The sequence below is a fragment of the Cololabis saira genome, chromosome 3 (genome assembly GCF_033807715.1).
Source record: "Cololabis saira isolate AMF1-May2022 chromosome 3, fColSai1.1, whole genome shotgun sequence".
In the NCBI taxonomy this organism is placed as follows: domain Eukaryota; kingdom Metazoa; phylum Chordata; class Actinopteri; order Beloniformes; family Belonidae; genus Cololabis; species Cololabis saira.
Window position 1 is genome coordinate 9,892,264 of NC_084589.1, and position 20,200 is coordinate 9,912,463.

A 20,200-nucleotide genomic window follows, 5' to 3' on the forward strand; every position below is an offset into this window, starting at 1 on the left:
AGCACGAGGGAGAAATTGTGACGATTCAGACAATACCTACTTTTAAACAGGGGTGTCCAAACTTTTTGCAAAGAGTGCCAGATTTGATAAAGTGAAGATGCCCGGGGGCCAATCGTTTTTTTTTAACATTTTTTACTACAAAAGTTTCATGCAAATACACACTGTTATAAAACCATTTTCATTGTCACAATTATCTTTATTTTTCAAATGACAAAATAACCAAATATAAGCCACTCAGGCGGACGTGAACAACTCTAAAAACACAAATTCTGCCTTTCATTCTTATCTGAAGAGTCAGATAACATTGAACAAACTGTATGAAATACCTTAAATTTACATGAGTTTAAAAATATTTTTGCCTCATGGACATTTAAAACAGGAGTTATAAGTAATGGAAAGTTGTCTGTTGTTATTATTAAATTTTAAAACAAGTGAATTTTGCTCTTGCCATTTACAATATCTTTCAGCAAATAATAGTTTGTGTCACATCTACAGGTTCATAACGTCAACAGTAATAACCAAATCTTACTCAAGAGTTTAATAAAAATAAGTGCCATAAATCAAAGTGCATAAATGTTTTTTTGGTTTTTCACTGCTGATAGAGACAGATGTTACTGTTCAAAATACTCTATTTCAGATTGATCAAGAAAGGGATAGATTGCTGACACTAATGAGGAGGGTGATACTGAGATCTGGATCCAGGTCTGGCTTGAGGGCAGTGGTTGAAATGTGTAAAATGTCACGCTAGTGGGAGTCACTTTGTCTTGACCTCAATCGGTTCTTGTTTGAGTTCATGACAGAGAATGTCTTCTCACACAAATATGTGGAGCCCAATAAGCTCAGCATTTTCTTAGCAAATGTTCGCATTTCTGGAAACCCGTCTTTATCCATGTTGTCCTGTGGGAAACTTTGAATGAGCTCTTTCAGAGCCGGCAAGTGTTTGTTTAGGACAAATGTCTTTGGAAAAGTTGCAGCGTGGTTCCAAAGGCTTTGATGTGAGCGTGTAGCTGGCTCACCACTGCATCTCGTCCTTGAAGATTAAAATTCAGCGCATTCAGATGCTTCGTTATGTCAACCAAAAAAGCCAAATCTGCCAGCCTTACAGGATCGGACAGTTCTTCCATCAGCTGCCCCTTTTCACTCAAAAACTGTCAAAGTTCCTCTCTGAGAGTGAAAAATCGCTGCAGTGCTGACCCCCGACTTAGCCACCTCGCATCATTGTGATATATAACGTCTCAGTATTCAGCCTGGACGTCAAGCAAGAACTGCTGAAACTGTCGGTGGTGTAGTGCTTTAGAACAAATAGAATTGATTGCCCTTACCACTGGTTTCATAACATGATCAAATTTGGGATGTTTGGCGCAGAGAGCCTGCTGGTGAGTTATACAGTGAAGTTCCTTCTTCGCTGACTTTATTGCAGATCAGTGTGGACAATCCACGTCGCTCACCAGCCATGGCAGGTGCACCATCGGTAATGATCCCACAAACTTTACTCCAAAGTAGTTTCATATCATCAACAGCTTCACAAACAGAAAGCAATAAATCCGATCCTCTGGTTTGTCCTTTTATGCTTTGGAGGTCCAGCAACTCCTCTGTTATGTTCTTCTTAAAAAAAATCAGTGTCAGATGCATCTGTGCTTTCATCGCAGGCTAATGAAAAGCCTCTCCCCTGTACCCCAGTTGTCTCTGAATATCCGACTGTATGTCCTCACCTCTCCGAGCCACAGTGCTACCTGCCAGGCAAACATTCGCAAACTCTTGCTTCTTCTCAGGGCGAATGTTCTCCACCAGTGGCGGCTGGTCGGTAGAGGGCGCCGTCCCCATCAAATCAAGAGAAGAATAATAAAATGAAAAACATAAGCTGCGTCCGAAATTCCATACTTCCACCCTAATGAGTAGCAAAAACAGTATGTGAGATTTTTTTAGTGCATCCGAAACATTAGTACGTACTCAATAGTATGTACTATCCATACTCATTCTGGATAAATTTATTAGTATGGATTGATGGACACTAGCTAAGCAGAAACTTCCCACAATGCAATGCGGTGTTTGGTTGCTAAGTGATACGTATATGTCATAAGTATAATAATAATATTATTATATAAATATTATATGATGTCATCTTGTTTTGGCCAGGATAAACGGGAAAGAGCGGTGTGCTGCATTGCATTGTTTCTGCTTAGCTAGTGTCCATCAATCCATACTAACTTAGAAAACGTACTCACTTGTTATGTTGATGCACAGAGTCTCAAAACTGGAAAAAACACCCAAAGCAGTAACGTCACACTTTGTCCTCACGAAAAACGACGCTCACTCAACCGCTTCACCTGGACATCAACAAAGTCGGGGGGCTGAGTGACATCATCGTGTCATAATTAACTCGTATCTTCAAAACTAAAGCAGCACAAATGAAATTTCTTCCTGCACTAACCTGCATTAACGCAGCACAAACAAACGAGACCATTTTGGTTAATTTTTGACAAAGTCGGGGGGCTGCGTGAATTTAGAATTACCTTTGCCAGGGGCGACCGTGCCTTTTCAGCAATAGCCCCTAAATTATGGAACGCGCTTCCTCCCCACATCAAAATGGCCCCCACCCTCGAAATGTTTAAATCTCGTCTTAAAACTTATTTTTATTCTTTGGCTTTTAATCCAGTATGAGAGGGTTGTGGTCTCTTTTTATGTTTCTGAATCACTGGTTGTTGTCTGTCTGTGTTTTTATTTCGTGCTTTTATGTGCTCTTATAAAATTTTAAAAACTAAAAACAGAGTAAAATAGATGTCTTGTTTTACTAATTCTGCAGCACTTTGGTAACCCTGATGTTTTTTTAAAATGTGCTATATAAATAAAGTGGATTGGATTGGATTTGCAATATAACGTGATATCTTCAAAAATAAAGCAGCACAAAACGATGAACGAGAATATTTTCACTGAGTTTTGCGTGGGGTGGCGGGGCAGCTTTACGCAGGTCCCTCAGGCCTGGTGAAGAATCGCTGTTGTGATGCCAGAGCAGCTTGGAGCTGCTTCACTTTTTCAGCACAGTCACTCCCTGTTATCTAGAAAACAGTTTAAAATGTGGTCCACCATCTTTTTTTTTTTTTTTTTTAATTTTCTGTAGTCGTTGTTGGGTTACAATAGTGGGATTGATTCGATGATGCGATAAGATGTTTTGTTTCTGTCCTCATTATTTCCGTCCCTACCCGCGTTCCAGAGAGGATGCAGACGACTTCATCGCAGCACATCGGATGTCTCTGGTGAAGATCAGTCTGGATGAGACTACGTCCAGGAACCAGGGCTCCGTGCTGGGACTCCTGCCCATGCAGACGGGGTTAGAGTACGGACGACCCACGGACTTCGGAAACGGTGAGACTTCTAGCCTTTTCCTGTTATTGATTTAGAAATTGAGGGTTGAATTGGTGTTATAAATTTTTTTCTTGGCTTAAGATGTGTATATATTACTTGTTCTCGTTAGATTTTTTTTTAATTTTTTTTTTTTCATTATGCACTTCGAGAAAAAAGTTGAAATGTTGAAATACAATTTCAAGAAAAAATCAAAATTTTGTGAATAAAGTTGAAATGAACATTAATCTCGACATTTCGACTTTTTTCTCAATTGTATTTCAACATTAATCTCAACATTTCGACTTTTTTCTCAATTGTATTTCAACATTAATCTCAACATTTCGACTTTTTTCTCAATTGTATTTCAACATTTATTTTGACTTTTTTCTTGACATTTCGACTTTTTTCTCGAAGTTCACAATAAAAAAAAAACTTCCCCTCTCAAATATTTTTTCTCCTGCATTGCCCTAATACTCTTCCGTAGAACTATATGTTGTTTTTCTTTTTAAATTTATTTTATACATTTTTTTTTTTTTTTTTTTTTTTTTTTTTTTTTTAATGCTTATCTAAACGAGCCTATGCTCATTTGGACATAACCATCCTAATGGAAATCCTTGTTTAATTGATTCTAATGATCAGTCGTATCTCCTTCAACAGATCTGTCAACAGGACTTCTGACATTTACACAGTTTGGACAGAGGGATGGTGCTGATAAAAAGGTACCAGTTTGACAGATCCCACTTTTCTTTTTTTGTTTTCTATTCTTGATAATTTTTCATCAGCTCTGTATGAAGATGATGCACAGCAAACTACTTGAAAACTTCAAATTCATGATTATAGGCCTCTGAAATTAGACGTTAAGCACGATTGGTGCGTAACGTTAGAAGTAATTGCAACACATATGGGTGCAACGATTACTCAACATTGTCAACAAAAATCGATAATAAAAATAGTCAACAAATTGAATTGTCGGGAAAACAAATTAAGAGTGAGCTTTCTATCTCTGCTGAGAATTGCAGATGTGTAGTAGAGCGACTGGCAATAAAGTTCATTACACCAACCAACAAATAGATTATTCATAAATTCAAATGTGCTTAAATGTGAGATTTAGTGGACCTTAAAACAGCGCAATTTATGTTAAAAATCAACAATAAAACGCTTCCTGATAGTATTCAGAAGCTCTTCCAAAGCAGAGTTAGCCAATATGAACTAAGAGGAACATTTATGTTCAGGAAAACTAAGACAAGAACCAACGATGATCTCAGTGACAGGAGTTAATCTGTGGAACAGCTGAGATACAGAAATGAAAATGTGGAGCACGTTATTACAATTCAAAAGCACCTAGAAATACAAAATAATTAATACACATAAAACTGTGTGTGTGTGTGTGTGTGTGTGTGGTATATATTTATTATTTGTGTTGTGGAAATTGAAAGGACCAATAAACTAAAATTAGACTTTTTTTTTTTTTTTTTGAATGGCGTGTCCATCTTTCATGTCTTTAATTATTGATAATTAAAACATCATTTAAACAAGCTCATGCAAAATTTAAAAGCTGAGATCTAAATGAAAGCAATTTAATAATTATGGGACTCATAATCCAATTAGTTGACTAATCGTTTCAATAGTCTGATGAAAAGTTGGTAGAAGTGTGAAAGTAATGACTTCTGATTAGTCAGTCGTTAGAAGATGAAATGTCCCAAATGTCATGAAGATAAGTAAAATGTCCTCAGACGAACTTTAATGGGCACTTTTAAAAGGAAGAAGAAAACAACAATCTATGCAAAAATGAAAGGTTTCCTTCTTGGACACCTAAAATGCATTTTTATGAACTGAGGAAGGTCCCTTCTGTTACAGTCCTCCATCCAGGCTCGGACCTTTACCGCTGCAGCCGAGGACGACCACGTGCAGAGCGAGGGAGTGTCCAGTGACCATTTCAGCGGCAGCACCTCCAGCTTCCTGGCCAATGAAAAGCTCTTGGCTGTGGACAGCATGAACAGTGATATCACAGGTACTGAGTTTGAGTTTTTTTTATACTGATGTTTGGATGAGACAGAGAAAATGCAGAGCGCTCAAAGTCTCACACTCTTGCTTTAACCGTTGTTTGGTTACCAGATGATGACATTGATTTAAACAACCTGCCTGAAGATGAGCTGGAGGTTTACTTCAACAAACTCATCCCTCCTGCAATGCAGAGAGGCCGAGTGGAGGGCCAGGAGATTCCTGTCACGGTAAGACTCCTCCTTCCTTCTAAACAATAGATTGTGTTTATTACCCGTCTTACTCTTTAGAAGCAATTGTAAACCCTTGCATGTAACTAGATCAGTTCTGTTCAAAGCAGCTGAAAAAACTCACTTTAAAGTGTCAGTTACAGTTAAACTTGAAAGTGGAGATTTGCAAAAACTCCGTCTTCACGTTTGCTTGTAAACAGAGGGAAACGGACATTTAGGCTTCAGAACATCACATTATGTGACAGAAACGTCACCAGCGACATGTGTGAGACCTGTGTTTACAATTTGTTTGGCCACTGTCAATATTTTCTTGTATTTTTACTTGTTTTATATTCTAACGTCACACTTAACTCATTGACTGCCAGCCATTTTCAGACCAGAGAGCTCCATACTGCCAGAGGTTTTGGGCATTTTGGCTGAGTTTTAAGAGTACATAAACATTGAAACTACGTCAAGAAACTTTAGACTCTCATGAACATCAGGGGAAAAAAAAGTTTGTGTTTATCATTTTCTGTTCTTCAGATATCAGCAGTAGAACATAGGGTGGTTTCAGCGAAAACACAAGGTTTGGACCAAAAAAAGGGGAAAAAAAGAAGCTGCTGGTATTTCTCTGTGTTGTCTCGCCTTTTCTCTTCTGCACCGTCTTCCTGTGTGTGTGTGTGTGTGTGTGTGTGTGTGTGTGTGTGTGTGTGTGTGTGTGTGTGTGTGTGTGTGTGTGTGTGTGTGTGTGTGTGTGTGTGTGTGTGTGTGTGTGTGTGTGTGTGTGTGTGTGTGTGTGTGTGTGTGTGTGTGTGTGTGTGTGTGTGTGTGTGTGTGTGTGTGTGTGTGTGTGTGTGTGTGTGTGTGTGTGTGTGTGTGTGTGTGTGTGTGTGTATTTACTAGTTGACTGCATGACACGGTATATGTAAGGGATATTATGTATATGGTATTTATATACATCAACACTGCCCTCCCCCCGACATTTAATTATTCTCGCAGGACTCCATGCATGCATAACACAGTGCACATCCCCCTCTTCTGATTATAAATACTTGTTATGTCTCTTTTCTTTTGAGCACAACACATTATACACTTATTTTCACACACACTACAACACATCTCACTCTCCAAACGGCACGCATCCCTGTCACGTCTCCTCTTTCCTACTTTTTCACGCTCTACTTTTGGTGATCTAAGTCGTCTTCGGCAGACTTTTTTTTTTTTCTCTTTTTTCCTTTTCGTGAGGGACTAATAAAATATAGTAGACTGCTAAGAGGGCTGGTGAAGGAGACGCACTCACGCACGCCCATGCACGCATACACACACAAAGAACAACCTTTTTTGAAGATTAAAATGCATATATATGCTTTAGGTTTTTACCAAACTTGCCATTTACCATTACCAACCATTAATATACAGGCAGACAAGGGGAGAGAAAAAAAACGTATTTAATGAAAGCGCTCTCTGCTCTAATATAATCCATTAATGCTCAGGGAGTGGCAGGTGCTGCTGCTGGCAACGTATCGGACACCAGTTCAGAGCCGGACCAGTACGGACACCAGTTCCTCGACCACTATGATCAGGTGAGTACCTTCAAACATTTACTGCTCTGGGGCTCAAAAGGGGCTTAATATGAACTTGTTTGAAAAACACAGATTAACATTTGGCATTGAGGTGATTTAATCTCACTTCCTTGAATTTAACATTAGTAGAATTCAAGTATTGCCTTTTTATTAATCGCACCTTTCTATTAAAATAAAAGGAATGAAGTTACTTAGAAATAGGCCTGTGTTGAAAAGATCGATTTTCTGATTCTCATATTAATTCCTAAAAATCGATTTCATATGTCTAAAGATCTTTTCTTTTTTTTTTTTTATCATTACATTACAACTTTTGGTATTTTTTTGTTTATGCCCAAAAAAAGAATGTTTTGTTGGACACGAGCATAACTAGTGCCATGTTTTTGCCTTTTAAATATGTTTAAAGGTATGAAAACAGGTACGTCCTCTGTTTGCTGCCCTGGATCTGTTTGGTAATTCTGACCCACATGATGTTTCTGAAAGCAGTTCTATCAGCATTCTGGGAGCTGATTGGTCCTTACAGCATCATTAGCTGCCAATACTTGCTGTTGAATCTCAATATAATACAAGTATTCAAATGTTGCATAACTACAGTCATATAATTCATGCAACAGCTGAAAAAACAGTTTTAATAACACTAACCCAAATCAATATCGGAATCGAATCAAAGCGTGATAATCGATTCTGAATCTTAAGAATCGGAATCGAATCGATTCTTGACATTTTAATCACTCCCCAGCCCTACTTAGAAAGGTAAAATTAATGCCGTGGGTTTTTATATTTTGATATTTTCCCTGCTTATGTTATTTTTTTTTTTTTCTTCTTCCCAGGAGGACTTCCAGATGCCTGACGTGCGTCTTGCTGCGACGGGTATGGACTCTTGTCCGGCCAGTGACGAAGACACCGAAGACGAGCTGGAATCTGCGAGAAGGAGCAACAACACGAGCAGGACACGGCTGCTGCCCAGCACGTCCAGACAACTGGTCAGGGAAACGAATAAATAGATCAAATCCATGTTTCTTACCTTCCATAAAAGTGTGGTGTTGAGGTTTGCTAAAAACCCTCAAAGTGCCTCCACTATTCTCAATAAATCAATGTACTGTATGACAGATTTTCACAGTAGCTGTCTGTTTGTGTACATGTTTCCACAGGTGGGGGAAAGCAACCGTCCCAGTTTTAGGCCGGGTCTGGAAGGGGGCAGTTCTGATGACGAGGCCTCCAGCGGACGCAACGGTCCGTCTCTGTCTGGGATCGAGCACAGAAGATCTGCCGAAGGACGGGTCATCAACCCCCCCGTCACAGGTGGAGCATTAATGACTTCCCTCAAAGATGTTTATTCATCACATCACTGTTTTAGATCCTTCAGCATCCCTAAAATTACTAAGATTTTTATTTTTGAGTGTGAAACCCTTTTCTTAAAAGCATAAAACCTAATTTTCAAGCAATTTCAAATAGGGCTGGGGATCGATTCAAATGTCAAGAATCGATAGGATTCCGATTCTTAAGATTCAGAATCAATTATCATGCTTTGATTTGATCCGATTCAAATTCCAATATTGATATGGGTTAGTGTTATTAAAACTGTTTTTTCAGCTGTTGCATGAATTATATGATACTGTAGTTCTGCAACATATTAATACTAGTATTACTGTATATTGAGAATCAACAGCAAGTATTGGCAGCTAATGATGCTGTAAGGACCAATCAGCTCCCAGAAACATTGTGTTGGTCAGAATTACCAAACCAGGGCAGCAAACGGATGACGTATGAAATCGCTTTTAGTTTTTCCCATTTTTGAGAATTTGGTTTTTAGCATTTTATGCAAATGTAACCCCAAGACAGTATATAAAGCAAAGAAATATAGACAATTTATGCAATTTTATAACTGAAAACTTTAATGTTTTCATACCTTTTAAACATATTTAAAGGCAAAAACATGGCACTAGTTATGCTAACAAATAAGATGATAAGAAAAGATGTAAATTAATAAAAAGCACAAGTAAGGGCAGTAGAGTACAGCAGGAACACATCTCATTCTTACAATGACAAAAATTACGTTTCTATATGGTCAAAAAGTACAAAGACCGGGTCAAAAACAGTATTACAAACGTAATCTGTGCCGAAAAGGAAAGAGGGGCAATGCACAAAGCCAGTGTGTTCGTTTCATACTACGTCAAACACTGCAGCTCAGTTCCCCTGCTCCTGATGGAGTTGGTCTCAGAGACGCTCAGAAGTTTTGGTTGTACCCCTTTGTCCATCTTTTTTGTAAAGCACAACATACCGTAAATTAGATAGTAGTCAATCACGTTCTTCATCAGTGTCCACCTGGTATACAACCTTTTCACGTTATTCTCCTGATGCCTCTCGGATCAGAGACTGTGTCAAACGCCACAGCTGTTCCTTCAACAATCTCACACATTGGAAGAAAGCAACCCTCTGACCCCTTGGTGTGACCACGGCTTGTTCTGTATCGTTGCGTGACACCAGGGGACGGAGGAGGTGGCGATGGCAGCAGTGGGAGTGAGGAAAGCGGCAACGATGGTGGCGTTTCCACCATGCCTCTCCCAGCGACCGGCGCCCAGACCACCTACGATGCTCTGCGTGGTCTAGGGATCGTTGGTGGCGGCGAGGAGGAGAACGATGATGGGATTAACCTGCCAGGACACGGCTGGAACGGCTTTCTCAGACCTGCAGAGGTAGGAGTGGGATCTGTGGTCAGCTGTTCTCTAGCAACTCATTCAATGTCACTGCTGGGAAAAGGATGGCAATGATTTTACCTACTGTGTTAAAGCTTTTCAGTTCCTACTATGTCTACTTCGACTGTATTTTACTGAATCTGCTCTATTGATGCATTCAACAAATTACAAATCCCACATCTGGAGAAAAACGTATCATTATTCTGATTTGTTTTTTAGTATTTGTACATTTTGGGAAAATAATTTCAAGACAATTTAACTTGAAATTATTTCACATATGTTTTTCCCTCCTTTTGAAAATTGTTTATTGTTGGCTTTATCTCGAACAACAACAAATCACCATCAAATTAAAAGCGTCAAAGTATCAAATAAAGCTAAACAATTTAACAGTCTCATCCAGAAATAAAGAACAGCCAAATAATGTGTTGGAGAGGGAACAGGAGGAAGCATAATGCTTATTTAGTCCTGCCCCTTCCTCACAATATCATATCATATAGAAAAAATAAAATAAGAAAAAAACAAAATAACAAAAAAATAAATAAATACAACGCAAACAATGAATAAACAAAGATCAAGGCATAATTAAACTAGCCTCCTACAATATCCTAAACTCAAAAATGTAATTTCCGCAGTCACTTCTTTGACAATCCATGACCAGCCATGAATGCAGGGAATTACATTTGTATCACACAAGGAACAGAATAATAATAAAATAAATACATACAGAAGGTAAATTGAGTTCTTTAGAGGTCCTTATTTTTATATTTGTCAATAGTTGTTTTCTTGTATGTGTTTTTAAACTGTATAGAGTTAGTGCTTCAATCATGTATTGCCTACTTGATGATATAATTTAATTGACATGTTAGGACCCTACACACCACTGACTCAGCATGTGTCTAGTGTTGTGTCAAATCAGGGTGTTACTACCTGACAGATGGTGTATTTTGTCGTTGGACCTCCATCTGTGGATCTGTGATTCATTCAGTAGATTGACATCATTGTCAGAGTTGTGATTTTTAGCTTGTGTTTTCCAGATGGGGGATCGTGTAGGTCCCGTAGGAACAGGGGAGGCCAGCTCCTCGGTGACGTCTGGGGGGTCTCAGAGACTCTCTGTCAACTGGAGCACAAGGATGGACCGCCAGGAGGCCCTGGTGAGTAAACATGCCTCACGTCTCTAATGGAATAACAATAAACTAACTTCTGCACCTTTTCGACCAGGTTGTAATGTTCTTACTGTGTGTTTAAAATATTCAGCCCAGTGTTTTATTATATTGTTACCTTAAATATAAGGCCGTGTTCATGCTACATCATTTACACAACAGCGACATTAAGAGTGTCTCTGGAGGGGAAATCGCAAATAAGACCAGAAACAATGTAGTACGCATGCCAGGCCACTAGAGGGCGATTGAATGTTGCAACCACATACCCAGATGTGTCGTCTGAAGGGGCCACTCTGGACTAGGGCTGCAGCTATCGAATATTTTAGTAATCGAGTGAACTGAAAATTCCATCGAGTAATCGGATAAAACATTTTTGTTTAGTTAAAGAGCAATTATACATATACATAAGAAAATAAGACATTTCACCTAGTAATGAACCACTGGTTTCCTTTTTTAGACAATCAATGTCTTTATTTTTAGATGCACATTGTTTAAAACAGCCAACCGCAATTGCATCTGCGGTTTTCTTGTAAGTACCAAAAACATTTGGCATAAATAAAAATAAAAAATACTTTGGCCACAATAACAGAATTTACAGGCATAGCAGTCTTCTCCTTTGGGATTCTTTGTGGCGTATAGGAGGCAAAAACATTGGAACTAGTCTGGACATCCCAAGGTTTTCCCTCCATGCCGGCTCATCAACGATGTCATTCTCCAAATTGTTCCACCAGCAACTTGTCCTCCCACGTCTCATCCAGATGCGTCTTTTAGTAACCCCCGCTTGTACAGAGGTGCACTGATTATCTGGAGCATGTAACCGATGCCTCCTCGCTGACGGAGCAAATGTTCTATCAGAAACGGGTTGTGCTTCAATAGACCAAATGAATAAAAAAAAAGACGCAGCGGCAGGCTCATTCATCAAACTCTGGACTGCAGCTGTTCTAAAGTAAAGATATTCCTTAAGGGTATATTAACCATTACTAAATTTGACACCCAAGGCTGCCCCTGACCAAATTGGGGCCCTAAGCGAAATGTTATTTGGAGGCCCCCCCCTCAACCTCAAACCTCTCCCCATTCCAAATGTATCATTGCTACAAAAGGACCGTATCACAACATGCCATTTAACCTGACAACCTGTCAATAATAACAAATGTACGGTAGATAAAGTAGTTTGACTGTATGAGTCAAATAAAAAACGTAAAACTGAAATAAACAAGTCACAAATAGCGATCAATTACTCACCAAAAGAAAGTAACTTCCACCACCTCAATCCCCCACAAAAAACTGAAAGCAGGTCTCAAATCAGAGCTAAACACGAACATGTTCCTTTTACAGATGCACATTTATCTCATTAAAAATTGTCAAACTTCTTAACAATATAAATTGATATAAAACTATAGCCAATTTATTATATATTGGCTAAAGTTTGTAGCTTATATACGACCACCTGGTCATTTTACCACTCTTTTTCAACAGAGGTGGATGCAGAGGGCGTTAACAAGGTATTCAATAAATGTTCATCAGGGCTGCTGGAAAAACACAATCCTCCAGTCTAGACAGAGATGGAGACAGATTCCTATCTGAGTGGCAGCTCAGGTGTTTGTGCTACAAAATTTTATTTCAACAACATCCCCACCTTCAAGTGAAGCACGAGTTTCCTTGTGTTTTGTCTTTTTTCTTCTCTTGCTCCTGATTTGTGATGTCTTTTGGATGAAAAGTTGAAATCTCTGCAAGAGCCTGCCTGCACCCAGGGCTTTCAACTAAGGCACAGACTAGCCAGCCATATTAAATAAGTAGCCAGCCAGATGTTGGTGGTGGTCACGTCGTAGCCACGATCGTATACACTGGTCTTAAATGTAGTAGTAATATAACTTATTCATATTTATTTTCATTTATTGAAATAGTAAAAACATAAAATAAAAACAAACAATACAATAACAATAAAAAAAAAAAAAAATATAGACAACTGAGGAGTCAAGTTCAACATTATTAAACAAAAGTCCAGAATGCTACCAGTGGTACCCACCGAAAAAACTAGGGATGCACCGAAATGAAAATTTGAGGCCGAAACTGAAGTGGAATAAAATTTTAAGACTTGGCTGAATACTGAGTACCGAATAGCCTACCGAATGCGGTTGGTCACAGTTTTTTATTTATTTTGCCCTTTTTTTTCACAATTGCATAGATAAAATTGCAATGACATTATTAACAACAAAAACAGTAAACTAATGAGTTGAGCCACTGTCAAGCAGCTGGCGATGCTGTTGCTTAAATTGACCAAAAGGTGGCTCTCTAACATCACAGTTTGTGTACTGTGCGTGACTCTGACGCTGGTTAGTAATTAAGGAGTTAAAACTCACTCGCCACTTACGGGACTCGGTAGCCAGCAGAAACGGCAGTAGGAGCATTTATTACATTTATTAACTGTAGTACCGCTATTATGAGAGGTTATTTCTCACAGTATTAGCCTAAAGGGACTTACTCACTGCTGCAACGTGTTGCCTCCAGTCATTTCAATGAGAAGCACACCGCAAAACACCACATTGCATATTCAGCGCCGCACAGAGGCTCCCAAATGGAATGGATTATTGATTTCTGAATGAATGGGTAGATACGTCACTTATTTTTTGCATATTATTTTTTTCTTTTCCGGCCTGGCGGGGGCTCTCATTGGCCTGGCGCCCTGCCAAGCCAAACACTATTATTATTACAACTCACTCGCCATTGCATCTTCTTTTATTCATTAGTGTAACTAATGAAGTGTATGAAAATACACTCTCACGTGTCGCAGGTGGTGCTAATTGAACGCTTGAAGAGAAGACTGGATTCCCGGTAGAACGTTTTGGGCTAAACGATGCAACGCGGTTAGGCTTTCTTTTGGCGTTTTCTCTTTTTAATACGAACTGATTAAACTGATTCAATTTTGTAGTGGATAGCCAGAGTAAGTAAGGACGTACCGTTTTTATGGTGACAAAAGAATCATCATGCTGAGCTCGGCTTGTTGCCTCCGAATTCCGACACATTCACTCCGCTGAGCACGCAGACACACACCCATGTCGGGGCCGCGGAGTTACTCTCAGTTTCTCATGAAGTCAGCGGTGATCAGAGTAATTTGTGGCTATTATCGGTACAAGCAGAGCGAATCACAACTTTAATGAGTGCGGTTCAGTTTGACATTATTCTCAGTCTATGAGAAAGACATTTAATTTTATTAAAATCGAAAAATAATATTTATAGGCTATAAAAATAATGGTCATTAAAGTAGCCGGCTGGACCTAATTGTGTAGTCGGCTATATGGCCGGCAGCCGGCGCTTGTGGAAAGCCCTGTGCACCCTTCTGATTGGTCAGATTTCAGGTGCTGCCAATCAATGCACGGCCAGATTAATCACCATTCAGATCGCTTTTCTCCCCAAATTGGCTTACAATTTGAAGGATTTCCTTCACAAAGATTCATCTTGATATTTAACCATTTTATATGTTCATAATTTTTTTTAACAGCATTTTTATTAATCTTTCACTTTTACAAGTAAAGAGAAAAAAAAAAAAAAAAACACCAGCTCAGATCCATATTAATAATATCTGGGTTACAGTAAAGATGTACGCTATGACCATTCAAGAAAATCCTGCAACATGATATTAGAGACATCATGCTCTACATAGTTCAAGTAGGGCTCCCAAACTTTATAGAATTGCTCTGTTTTTGAATGTAATATCCATGTAAGGTCTAATGGCACCAGATCGAACACCACTCTTTGCCAGCCTTTAACAGTTGGTACTTTTTAATTGATCCACTGCAATAAAATATTCTTCACATTTGGCAACCACTCACTCATCTCACTCACTCATCTTCTCCCGCTTTATCCGTTCCCGGGTCGCGGGGGCAGCAGCCTCAGCAGGGATGCCCAGACTTCCCTCACCCCAGACACTTCCTCCAGCTCTTCCGGGGGGAGTCCGAGGCGTTCCCAGGCCAGCCGAGAGACATAGTCTCTCCAGCGTGTCCTGGGTCTTCCCCGGGGTCTCCTCCCAGTGGGACATGCCTGGAACACCTCCCTAGGGAGGTGTCCAGGAGGCATCCGGTACAGATGCCCAAGCCACCTCAGCTGACTCCTCTCAATGTGAAGGAGCAGCGGCTCGACTCCGAGCTCCTCCCGGGTGACCGAACTCCTCACCCTATCTCTAAGGGAGCGTCCAGCCACCCTGGTTTGCCACCCCAGCGGTACTGTCCCCTTCCTCCATGCAATGTCGCACAGGCGTGTCAACCAAGACAGCCCTACGACATCCAGAGACTTGAGGTACTCAGGGCGAATCTCATCCACCCCCGGTGCCCTGCCACCGAGGAGCTTACGAACCACCTCGGTGACCTCGGCTTGGGTGATGGATGAGCACGCCTCCGAGCCCCAACCCTCTGCTTCCTCAGTGGAAGGCATGTCAGTCGGGTTAAGGAGATCCTCGAAGTATTCCTTCCACCGTCCGACAATGTCCCCAGTCGAGGTCAACAGCTCCCCACCAGCACCATAAACGGTGCCGGCAGAGTACTGCTTCCCCCTTCTGAGGCGCCGAACGGTCCTCCAGAATTTCCTCGAGGCCGACCGAAAGTCCTCCTCCATGGCCTCCCCGAACTCCTCCCAGACCCGAGTTTTTGCCTCCAAGACTGCCCGAGCCGCGGCCCGCTTGGCCTGCCGGTACCTATCTACTGCGTCAGGAGTCCCACCGGCCAACATAGCCCGGTAGGACTCCTTCTTCAGTCTGACGGCATCCTGTACTTCCGGTGTCCACCACCGGGTTCTAGGATTTCCGCCACGACAGGCACCGGAGACCTTGCGTCCACAGCTTCGAGCCGCCGCGTTGACAATGGAGGCAGAGAACATGGTCCACTCGGACTCGATGTCCCCCGCCTCCCCCGGGATCCGAGAGAAGCTCTCTCGGAGGTGGGAGTTGAAGATGTCCCTGACAGAGGGCTCGGCCAGACGTTCCCAACAGACCCTCACAATCCGTTTGGGTCTGCCCGGTCTGTCCAACCTCCTCCTCCGCCAGCGCATCCAACTCACCACCAGGTGGTGATAGGGTTGACAGCTCAGCCCCTCTCTTCACCCGAGTGTCCAAGACATGCGGCCGAAGGTCAGATGAAACGACAACAAAGTCGATCATTGACCTCCGGCCTAGGGTGTCCTGGTGCCACGTGCACTGATGGACACCCTTATGCCTGAACATGGTGTTCGTTATGGACAAACTGTGACTCACACAGAAGTCCAACAACAAAACACCGCTCGGGTTCAGATCAGGGAGGCCGTTCCTCCCAATCACGCCTCTCCAGGTATCACTGTCATTACCCACGTGAGCGTTGAAGTCCCCCAGTAGAACAAGTGGGGAGTCCCCAGTCCCCAGTTGGAGCACTATCAAGTACTCCTCCCAGGGACTCCAAGAAGGCCGGGTACTCCCCACTGCTGTTCGGCCCGTAGGCACAAACAACAGTGAGAGACCTCTCCCCGACCCGAAGGCGCAGGGAAGCGACCCTCTCGTTCACCGGGGTGAACTCCAACACCTGGCGGCTGAGCTGGGGGGCTATAACCAAGCCCACACCAGCCCGCCGCCTCTCACCCTGGGCAACTCCAGAGTAGTGGAGGGTCCAGCCCCCTTCAAGGAGCTGGGTTCCAGAGCCCAAGCTATGTGTGGAGGTGAGCCCGACTATCTCTAGCCGGTATCTCTCAACCTCACGCACAAGCTCCGGCTCCTTCCCCCCCAGCGAGGTGACATTCCATGTCCCCACTGAGGGTTTTGGTCCAGGGATTGGGTCGTAAGTGAGTAAATTTACTTGAGTACTGTACTTAAGTACATATCCAGAGGATTTGTACTTTACTTGAGTATTAGATTTCTTTGGTACTTATTACTCTTACTTGAATACATTTCCAAGACAAATATTTTTACTTTTACTCGAGTAAATTTCTAGGAAGGCTGAAAAGTACTCGTTACTTTCAGGTCTGCTCTTTTTTCTTCTTCCCTAAAATCCTATTGGACAAAAGCTGTTTTTGTCAAAGGACGAGACGTATCACAGTGCACGCTCTCCACTCGGATGTACGTAAAGCGGAAATACGTCAAGCCTCCTCAAAACGATACCGCCAAAGTAGCCTGCGTTTGTCAAGACAGAGCCGCAATAAGTCAAGACATACTGTAGCCGCAACAATGGCTACGCCTGCGTATGATCCCATTCATTAGGGCCCGAGCACTTACAGTGCGAAGGCCCTATTGTATCTGTAGGAATTCTTCGCGTTATTATTATTTTTCTGACAAAAGGAAGGCCTTTTTGCCCCCCTAAACGTGCCCAAAAAGTCACCAAATTTTGCACGCAAGTCAGGCCTGGCGAAAAATTTGATATTTAATGGTTTACATTAATGGGCGTGGCAAAATGGCTCAACAGCGCCCCCCGGACAACTTTGTGCCTCAAGCCCCACAATACGGTTTGACGTACATGCACGAAAATCGCTACACACCTGTATCAGTACACAACTTAAAGAAAAGTCTCTTGGCGACATGGCCGAAACCGAACAGGAAGTCAGCCATTTTGAATTAATCGTGTCACTTTGGCGCAATTTATGCCATTCCTTCGGCAGTTAATACGGCCCGAACCGTAACGTGCACCCAGGTGTGTTATACATCAAAATGTGCGTCTCCATCCTGCGACAACACGCATTACTTTTCTCTTTCAAAAGCGTTACCGTGGCGACGCTAGACGCCAAAAAGCGCGCCCACCCTTCATCTGGTTGGTTCAGACAGAAAAAACTTTGCGCCTCAAGCCCCAGAATACGGTGTGACGTACATGAACGAAAATCGGTACACACCTGTATCATGTCGCAACTAAAAGAAAAGTCTCTTGGCGCCATGGCCGAAACCGAACAAGAAGTCGGCCATTTTGAACATTCTGAATTAATCGCATAATTTTGGAGCAATATGAGCCATTCCTTCGAGAATTAATACGGCCCGAACCGTAACGTGCACCCAGATGTGTTATACATCAAAATGTGCGTCTCCATCCTGCGACTACGCGCATTACTTTTCTCTTTCAAAAGTGTTACTGTGCCGACGCTAGAAGCCAAAAGGCGCGCCCCCCCCCCTTCATCTGATTGGTCCATATTTGATAGTCACCAAATTTTGCATGCAAGCCAGGCCTGGCGATACATTTGATATTTCATGGTTTGCATTAATGGGCGTGGCCTAACGGCTCAACAGCGCCCCCTAGAATACTATTCTCTGCCATAACTTTTGAATGGTTTGATATAAAGAGTTGTGGGTGGTGTCATGGGACTCGGTATTGAGTCCTTTACCATAATTGGTGAAAATTAGCCCCGCCCCATCTTCTGATTGGTTGTCCCTATTTCCCACTATAACTTTTGAATGTTTTGACATAGAGAGCAGTGGGTGGTGTCATCTGACTCTGTATTGAGTCCTTGAGCTTCATTGGCCTGAATTAGCCCCGCCCCTTCTTCTGATTGGTTGTCCCTTTTTTCTGCTATAACTTTTGAATGGTTTGACGTAGGAAGTCGTGGGTGGTGTCATTTCTGATATGCTTATTGGGGGCGGTGGCCGTGAGTGCGAGGGCCCGTTCATCGCTGCTTGCAGCTTTAATTTGATTTGTTTTTGGTGTTTCTGCAGGTTTTATATAACATTGTGGTTCTAAAAGCAGCACATCAGTGCAGCTGGTTTCAAAGAGTTAATTCTCAGAAACAAGAGTTAAAAGCTCCTTAAATTAATTTAGAAAAAATATAGTAATTTACTGATGTGGAAAATAAGAAATTTACTCTTACTCTTACTTTTACTTAAAGTAAATTTAAAAGCATTTACTTTTGGATACTTAAGTACCTTTTAAAAGCAAGTACTTTTCTACTCTTACTCGAGTAATATTTTGACTGAGCTACTTTTACTTGAAACTGAGTAAATTTTGACCAGTAGTATTTGTACTCTTACTCAAGTACTGGGGTCGAGTACTCTGTCCACCTCTGGCCACGACTGCTACCCAGCCCACATTGCACCGGCCTGCCATGGTCCTTCCTGCGGGTGGTGGGCCTACAGGAAGGCGGGACCACGTCGCCGTTTCGGGCTGAGCCCGGCCGGGTCCCACGGGCAAAGACCCGGCCACCAGGCGCTCGCCTACGAGCCCCAACCCCAGGCCTGGCTCCAGGGCGGGGCCCCGGTGACGCCGATTCGGGCGACGTAACGGTCCTCGCTGTCTTCCTCTTCATAACAAGCTTGTGAACCGCTCTTAGTCTGGCCCGTCACCCAGGACCTGTTTGCCATGGGAGTCCCTACCAGGGGCGAAAGTGCCCCCGACAACATAGCTCCTAGGATCACTCGGGCACACAAACCCCTCCACCACAGTAAGGTGGCGGTTCAAGGAGGGGTTTTTTTTGGCAACCACGTGGTGAAAATACTGAGCTGGCCTTCTCAAGCATGAGCTGTGTGGAAGGAAACCCTGTTAACGGCACCGGTTTTCATCTTGTAATCACATTATTCTACGCTTCTGTCAATTGGGATGTTAAAATGACTTGTCCAAACACAACATATTTAACACGTCCTGCCCCTTGGACAGAATGATTTCTCAGTAACCGGGTTGATGTTTTAGGGTTGTGTTAACATGCTTCTGTTTTTCTTGCCAGGATGCCATGGAGAGCACAGACTCGGGGCCGACGGCCGATCGGATGCTGGATTCCATCTACTTCAGGAACGGAGCTGGACTGAGGAGACCTCAGGATTCAGTAAACCTGACCGTCTCTCCACTTGAAGGCACCCAGGGGAGCTTACATCTCTCCCAGGTAGAGTATAATAAGAGGGATAACCTTAAAATCTGGAAAATGTTTTCACTAGACCACGTCCCCATAGTGACAAAACATCAGCAAAAATGTCTGCAACTAGTGGAGAAGACGGGATAACAGCTGATTATCGGCTTAAATTAAAGGCAGTTGGACTTGACAGTGACCCGTACAGTTACCAAGAACCAGTGGTCCATGGACATTAATATTTGGTACAGTTACCAAGAACCAGTGGTCCATGGACATTAATATTTGGTACAGTTACCCCAAGAACCAGTGGTCCATGGACATCAATATTTGGTACAGTTACCAAGAACCAGTGGTCCATGGACATCAATATTTGGTACAGTTACCGAGAACCAGTGGTCCATGGACATTAATATTTGGTACAGTTACCCCAAGAACCAGTG

General features: G+C 42.2%; 1 protein-coding gene across 1 annotated transcript in view; it reads left to right on the forward strand.

Annotated features, from left to right (window-relative positions):
* The window catches only part of cep192 (centrosomal protein 192), a 63,128-nt gene that overhangs the window by 5,077 nt on the left and 37,851 nt on the right, over positions 1-20,200 (forward strand). The window contains exons 4-13 of the mRNA XM_061715963.1: positions 3,212-3,363; positions 4,000-4,061; positions 5,200-5,353; positions 5,458-5,573; positions 7,046-7,135; positions 7,963-8,115; positions 8,284-8,434; positions 9,620-9,828; positions 10,863-10,979; positions 19,638-19,793. Of these exons, the coding sequence (XP_061571947.1) occupies positions 3,212-3,363; positions 4,000-4,061; positions 5,200-5,353; positions 5,458-5,573; positions 7,046-7,135; positions 7,963-8,115; positions 8,284-8,434; positions 9,620-9,828; positions 10,863-10,979; positions 19,638-19,793 (1,360 nt within the window). The remainder of the gene's footprint in view (positions 1-3,211; positions 3,364-3,999; positions 4,062-5,199; positions 5,354-5,457; positions 5,574-7,045; positions 7,136-7,962; positions 8,116-8,283; positions 8,435-9,619; positions 9,829-10,862; positions 10,980-19,637; positions 19,794-20,200) is intronic.